At 47.6% G+C, this 7500-nt stretch overlaps 1 protein-coding gene across 1 annotated transcript in view; it reads right to left on the bottom strand.

Moving 5' to 3' along the window:
* Positions 1-975, bottom strand: part of LOC125043552 (innexin inx2-like) — a 53104-nt gene extending 52129 nt beyond the window's left edge. Inside the window, exon 1 of the mRNA XM_047639722.1 lies at positions 825-975. Within this exon, the coding sequence (XP_047495678.1) occupies positions 825-840 (16 nt within the window). The 5' untranslated portion in view covers positions 841-975. The remainder of the gene's footprint in view (positions 1-824) is intronic.
* Between the last annotated feature and the right edge of the window lie 6525 nt (positions 976-7500).

Below are 7500 nucleotides of genomic sequence, written 5' to 3'. Positions count from 1 at the left end.
TTTCTATTTCACAAAAAACACCATCTTCCAACCATTAAGACTACAAGTTCACTTTCACTTTTATTTTTTTTCCCCTCAACATTTAGCACACAAGAAACAAACAAACATAAGTTCACTTTAGGAGTTAAACATCCCCCCCCCCTCAAGAAAAGACAAAAAAAAACACATGGCCACTTTAGGAAAATAAAAAACAAACTCTCCTCCTTATCGCATTATATTCACACAATTTCTTCCCCGATCCCCACCCTAAAAATAATTAATGATAATAATGAAGACAAAAAAAAAAAAAAAAAAAACTTTCCCGCTCCACCCACTTCGCAACAATAGTCAACAACAACAACAACAAAAACAAATTCTAAGCAACATGCAACACATACATACGCGCCCATTTTATACGCAAACTTATGTAACAAATATTTGTAGTAGTAGTAGTATATATATATATATACATACAGACATATATATATACATATATATGTATATATGTATATATATATATATAATAAACATAATGAAAATAATAATAATGATAATAATAATAATAATAATAATAATAATAATAATAATAATAATAATAATAGTAATAATAACAATTATAATAATGATAATAATATTGATAAATAACTCACTCATTGTCTTACAAGGCGAGAACAACATACAGAACACACTTTACTCACTTTACACAACTAGAAAAAAACAACCCACCCCCCAACAAAAAAAAAAAAAAAAAAAAAAAAAAGAGCAGACACATAAAAAACATAATGATAATGACAACAACAATGAACTCGGACATTCGTTGAACAGAAGACGAACATCGGCCTCACCTGAACTGCGGAACATGATGGGTCGGCGCGGCGCGTGGAGGTGCCCCTGGCTCTGGGGACAGCTCGGCCTCTACATATGAGACTTCGACGCGGGGGTTTCAGGACGAGGACGAGGAGGAGGAGGAGGAGGAGGAGGAGGAGGAGGAGGAGGAGGAGGAGGAGGAGGAGGAGGAGGAGGAGGAAGAGGAGGAGGGGAGCGGGCGAGGATTAGGGTAGGTTGGGGGGGATATGGAGGGTAGGGGAGGGGGAAAGGGTTGGGAGAATGAGGTGGAAGGGAAAATGTAAGCAAGGAAGATGGTGAGGAAAGAGAGGAAGGATGACTGGGATGGGGTGGGGGGTTGGGAGAGGGTTTGAAGGGGGTGAGGGATAAGCTTGGGAGGTTGGTGGGGAGAATAGGAGGGTAGAAGGAGATGGGGTCGGATGGAAGAGAGAGAGAGAGAGAGAGAGAGAGAGAGAGAGAGAGAGAGAGAGAGAGAGAGAGAGAGAGAGAGAGAGAGAGAGAGAGAGAATGAAAAGAAAACAAACAGACAAAGAGCGAAAAGATAGAAAAGAGAGAGAGAGAGAGGACAAAACAGCAGTTCCCTTCAGTAGTTGCGCCAGGCGATCGTCCCAAGAGACGTCGTTAGCGCTGCCGAAGAGGGGAAGCAGACAGCGGCCGAGGGAGGAACCTAAGACGCTTCGGGAGTGTACACAAGGGCCTTTCTATACGCCTGGAAGATGCACGACGGATGCAGGTCATACGATAGACGATTTTCCTTCCAATTTTTTTTGTTCTTGTGTTGAAGGATTGGGGGAGGGATGGGGGGTGGAATAGGGGGGGAGGGACGGGAGGTTGAGAAGATCTTCGATAGAATGAAATCGTTCCAGGAGGAGATAACGAGCGGTAGAGACGAAGGGAGGTGCCCGAGGTCCTGGGCAGAGGCGGCGACGCAGGGTCCGAACGGCAGCGGGTCGTTGGGCGGGTGCGCGGGAGGGAACGGCGCGAGGTGGTCGTGCTCCGAGGGGCAGAGGCCAAGTGATGCCAGCGAGGACTCACGCAAGGGGCCACGGCAGGCAGACGAGGTAGGGGCAGAGGGGACGGGGGCAAGGGCCGGGGGAGCCTGGGAAGTGGGGAAGGGATCGGAGGAGGACGAGAGGGGGGAGGGGAGAGGGTTGGGGCAGGGGGTCTTGTCGGGGAGGAGGGGGGGAGGGGAAGAGGAAGAGGAGGAGAAGAAATAGGAGGAATAGGAGTAGGAAGATGAGTGTTAGGAGGGGAGGAGGGAGAAAGAGGAAGAGGAAGAAGATCGAGTGGTCGTGGAAAAGATATTGAAGCTGTGACTGGAAGCGTAAAAATGTATTTATTAAGAAAGACAACACTGGAGACGAGGGTGAGGCTTTGGGAGGGAGGGGAGGTGGGGGAAGGGGGAGGGGGAGGAGAGATGGATAGGCGGAGGGAGGGGGAGAAGAGATAGAATTACAAGCAACAATGATAAGCTTGATGCATAAAACCGATAACGTAAAGGTAGAACTCGCAGGGCTGATAATAACAGAGCGAGGAAGAATTAAACTAAATAAACAATTAAAAAGAAATACGCAGACCCTTTCCTCGAAATTGAAAATGAGTACGAATGAACAATAAAACGATTTGAAAAACAAACAAACGAGATAACGAAAGAGAGAGAGAGAGAGAGAGAGAGAGAGAGAGAGAGAGAGAGAGAGAGAAAGAGAGAGAGAGAGAGAGAGAGAGAGAGAGAGAGAGAGAGAGAAAGAGAGAGATGATGAGACTAGCAGAAACGCAGGACGTTTAAAACCGAAGGAACTGAAGTAGCCCGCCTTGGTCACGTGCTTATAAACCGAGGTCCATGTGTGAAATGGATTCCCTCGCGTAATTTGTGACACACGATTCGATCCCTTGCGAAGAAGAGAGAAAGAAAGAGAGATAAAGAAAGAAAGAAAGAGAGAGAGAGAGAGAGATAGGAGAGAAAGAGAGAGAGAGAGAGAGAGAGAGAGAGAGAGAGAGAGAGAGAGAGAGAGAGAGAGAGAGAGAGAGAGAGAGAGAGAGAGAGAGATAGAAAGAGAGAGAGAGAGACAATAAATAGGGATAGATTGATAAATAAACAAATAGAGAGATGGAGAGAGAGAAAAAAAAGAAGGAAAATGCAATAAAAGAAAAACAAAAAGAAAAACAAAGAGCAGGCGAGCAAGAGACAGAAGGTAGAAGAGGAACGGAATGAAAGATAAAACCCTAAGAAAATCGAATAAAGAAGGGATAGGAAATAAGGCCGATGAGTCAGAGGTGGGGGGGGGGGGGGGGGGATCACACGCAACTGGAGGATCGCGCCGAGCGAAATTCAGTGGAATTCGCGAAATACGGAGAAACGAGGAGAGAAGAGAGGAAGGTAGGAGAGGGGGGGAAAGGAAGGGGAGAGAAGACCGCTACGATGTCTCAGAGAGGAAGGAAGGAAGGACAAAAGGAGAGAATGAGAAGAGACACAGACAGGAAAGAAGGAGAGAGAGAAAATAGATAAAAAAGGGAGTAGAGAAAGACGGAGAATCGAACGAAATAGGGCCGTCTGCCTACAAGGTCAGGAGGTTTAACGCGGGTGGGGGAGGGGTGGGGGCGAGGGGGAGGAGGAGAAGGAGGAGGAGGGGGGAGGCAAGAAACCCCCTCTGTTATGTGATCACCGACAAGTAAATATGAATAGCAAATGGTGGATAACTGACGGGCAACCTAAAGGGACAGGAGTGATGGTAGGGTATGGGTGGAGGTGGAGTAGGGAGGGGGTGGAGGGAGGGGGGGGAGAAGGCAAGGTTCGGTGGGAGGGGGGCGAGGGGAAGGGGGAGAGTGAAGGGACTGAGGGACAGGGAGGGAATGGGGATGGGGGTTGGGTATAGGGGGTGAAGAGGGTGCCACCGACAAGGGTCTTTCGTCCGAGATAAACACTCTTACAAGACCTCGATCTGGGTCTTTTGAAGAGGGCAAAGACACAGGGTGACAACGGTGGAAAGGGTTGGAGACGGCTGTAGAAGGGTGAGAAGTGAGAAGTGTGAAGTGTATATATATATTTTTTTTTTCTTCACCCTTCTCCTTCGCAGTTTCTAATGTCCTTTTTAAGTACCTTTCTTTCTTCCTTTCCCTTTGAAGCTTTACACTCCTCGATGCGGCAGGAAAGGAAAGGGGGGGAAAAAGGAGAGAGAGTGACAAATAAAGTCCCCTTCTCTCTCTTTATATAAAGGTATTCCCCGTTTTTTTTTTTTTCTTGCTTCTTATGTCCCCTTCCTTCTTCTCTCCTTTTGGCAAGGACTTGAAATCCCCTCTTTCTCTCGGACACTTTGAAATGGCCTTTTACGATCAGAAATCTCCTACAGCACCCAGTCCAGTCGTAAGTGTGTAGTTTTTCTCGTGTCTACTTTTTTTTTCACTCTTTTTTCTCATCCAATCACAAGGTTCTCAGATCCCGCTAACCTCCCGATTTTTCTGCTTAGATCTTTTTGTTTCTGTTTGTTCCACTCGATTTAATTTTTTTTTCCAGGTTTCGGAGGATCACATTGGAGGTGTGTTACACAAGCGCGTGTTCGGTTCTCGTCACTAACACGCACTCACACAGACAGGCACAAAGCACCTTTTGTTGCAAGTTCCGTCTGCTCCTCTGCTAGGTGTTGCACGCACGGCCAGGCAGCGGCACGGCGTCCAGCCCTTGTGGTGTGCGGTCTGAGGGCGTCCCGGCGGCGCGAGGAGGACGCCGCGGCCAGGACGGGTTCCTCGCGACACACACCTTTTAGGGCGCAGTAGTAGGGCCAGGGAGATGGGCCGGGGGCAGGGGAGGGCTGAGGAGGGGGCGGGTGGGCGGCGGGCGGGCAGGGCGTCAAGGAAGAAGGGCGCTCACTCACTGCGTCTTCCTGGCTGCTGAGCGAACGCCGAGGCTTCTCGCGCTCTGCCGGCGTCGCTGCGGCCCCTGCGTGTTGCGGCGAGTGAAAGTGCCAGGCGGCGTCGGAGGGCGAGCGGGCTCTCGCGCTCCTCCCCGGGGCGCCTTGTGGTCCGCCCAGTTTTCTGCGTAAATATTAAAGTTCACCGACGCTGTGGGCGGTCGCGGGAGGCGCTGTGGCGGACGGGGGCATCCGCAGCGGATGCACAGGAGGGGAGGCGCGTGCAGGCGAGAAAGGACACGCCGAGCGCCCTGCCACAGCCCAGCCTCGGACACGCAGGACAGCCGGCAGGACACAGCAGCAGCAAGCAAAGGAGAGCCTGTCTCCCTGAGACAACGGGTGACAAATGAGCGAGGGAGCGAGGGCGGCGCTGGAAGGAGGCGGCGGAGGTGAGAGCGACGCCCTACAGGTTGCACGGGTCGTCAGCTGATACTGGGCCGAGCCTGTGCTCTGACACCGCCACCGGCCGCGCCAGGCCCGCCGAACGGCCCTCTCCCAGCGCCGCTGAAACCCGCCGCGACGCAACAGCAGCCGACACAATAGCGGCGGAGGGGAGGGGGGGAGGGAGGGGGAGGCGAGAGAGAGGGGAGCTGGTCGAGGGAAGAGACGTGGGCAGAGAGAATGTGGACGAAGAGAGGGAGAGAGCGTATGAGATGGAGAGATATAAACTGACAGGAAAAAAAAAAAACTACATAAAAAAAGAAAAAACAACGACGATGCCAAAATACAATAACAATGCTATCTGCAGAGTGAAAGTTTTGGAGTTCGCGGGTTATAAAAATCCGCAAGCGATATAGCTGACCCATCGCGGAACGTGAGGCCTCAATGAAATTAATTAGTGTCACTTAGGGGGGTGGGGTGGGCGGGGAGACTGTTCCGTCATAGGAGGGAGGAGGGAGGGAGAAAAGAGAGAGGAAGGCGAGGAGAGAGAGGAGGGAGATGAGAGAAAAGGGGGAGAGAAGAGAGAGGAGAGCGCAGTGGAGGGCTGGGAGAGGTGGACGAGAAGGAAGAGAGAAAAGAGGAAGGAGTGGGCAAGAAGAGGGGTGGGAGAAAGGGGGGGAGGGAGAAAAGGAAGGAGGACGAGAAAGGAGCAGGGAGAGGAGAGAGAACAGAGAAGGAAGAAGGGAGTAGAGGAAGTAGATATGGTAAAGGAGAAAGGAAAATAGAGAGGGAAGGAGGACCTGAATAAGAGAATGAAGGGAGAAGGACGTGAGGGAGAAAGGAGAGAGAAGGAGGTAGAGGGAGAAGACATCCAGCTATGAAACCGACATTTGATGAGACAGACACACCGACAGACAAACAAACCAACAATCGCAAAACAACACAAAAGGAACGCAATTATCCATCTAATTACCCATCCTAACAGCCAAATAGAATAGACAACCAGACAGACAGACAGACAGACAGACAGACAGACAGGAGGCAAGCATGCAGTCAGATGCAGCTTCCAACCTCTCCGGCCCAACGACTGTAAACGAAGCAGAATGGCAAACATCCTGGTGACTGCGATCTGACACTCCACAGTGCCACGCAGGTCCAGCGCTGGCACTCTTTCGGTTTCTCTCTCTCTCTCTCTCTCTCTCTCTCTCTCCGCTTCAGTTATTGGTCTGTCTCTATTACCCCCAATTCTTTCGCATTGCGTTGTTATTGTGCCGTACTTCCATGTTCATTTTTAGCTGTTTGATTTCGTTTGAGATTTCGTTATGTTGAAAAAGTATAAGAGATGTGTAGTTCTTATACAAAGTTATCTATACCAGATATCATATACATATACATACATTTTATACAAGAAAAATATTGGAAAACATTTCTTCCGCTAAAATGCAAGCGGGTTCATAAAAAAATAATAATAAAAATAAGACGAGAAACAATGGAAACCATAAACAAAGAAGTATAGACGATAGAAGAAAAATAAACGCTCTCACGAAAACAAAACAGAATCGCGGACGAAATCGAATCGCAAATATAAGCTATCGTAAAACAGAATAAATAAAGACACGAGGCTCTGAAATATACCTAGGAGAGTCACCGTATACATTTCAGTCTTCAAAGAGAAAACGGAACACGAGTGAAAAACAAACAAACAAACAATAGAAATACCAGAAAAAAGGAGGAGGAGCAGGAGGAGGAGGAGGAGGAGGAGGAGGAGGAGGAGGAGGAGGAGGAGGAGGAGGAGGAGGAGGAGGAGGAGGAGGAGGAGGATTTTTCAAAGGTATCATCGAATTCCTCCCTCCCCCTCCCCCTCCCCCTCCCCTTCCCCCTCCCTCCCCTCCCCCTTCCCCCCGACCATTCCCGAAGACAATTGCGAAAAAAAATAATTGTAAAAATAAATACTGATAAAACAAAGAAATACACACAATAATATAATGGATAAAGGAAAACAAGAAAAAAGACGAATAAGAAATACATGGCACTAGAAATATTGGAAATAAAACGAAAAAGGTAAACAAATATACAAATAAATAGATACATAGATACATAAAACGAATAAATAGTCAAATAATTGGATATATAAAAAAAACACAGAAATAAACAAACAAAAAAAATGATACACATATTTATAAAACACGGAATAAAAGAAAAATAGAGGAAAAAAGAAAACAAAAAAAAGGAAAGAAAGGAAAGGAAAAAATAAAAAGAATAAAAACGAAAAAGAAAAGAAAAGAAAAAAGAAAGAACAGAAAAGAAAAAAGAAAGAAAAGGAAAAAAAAGAAAAGAAAAGAAAAGAAAAAAAAGAAAAGAAAAAAAAGAGAAAAAGAAAAAAAGAAAG

This window comes from Penaeus chinensis, chromosome 34 (assembly GCF_019202785.1).
Source record: "Penaeus chinensis breed Huanghai No. 1 chromosome 34, ASM1920278v2, whole genome shotgun sequence".
Classification (NCBI taxonomy): Eukaryota; Metazoa; Arthropoda; class Malacostraca; order Decapoda; family Penaeidae; genus Penaeus; species Penaeus chinensis.
Note: the sequence above shows the minus strand (reverse complement) of the source record. Positions and strands in the feature narration are given on the sequence as shown.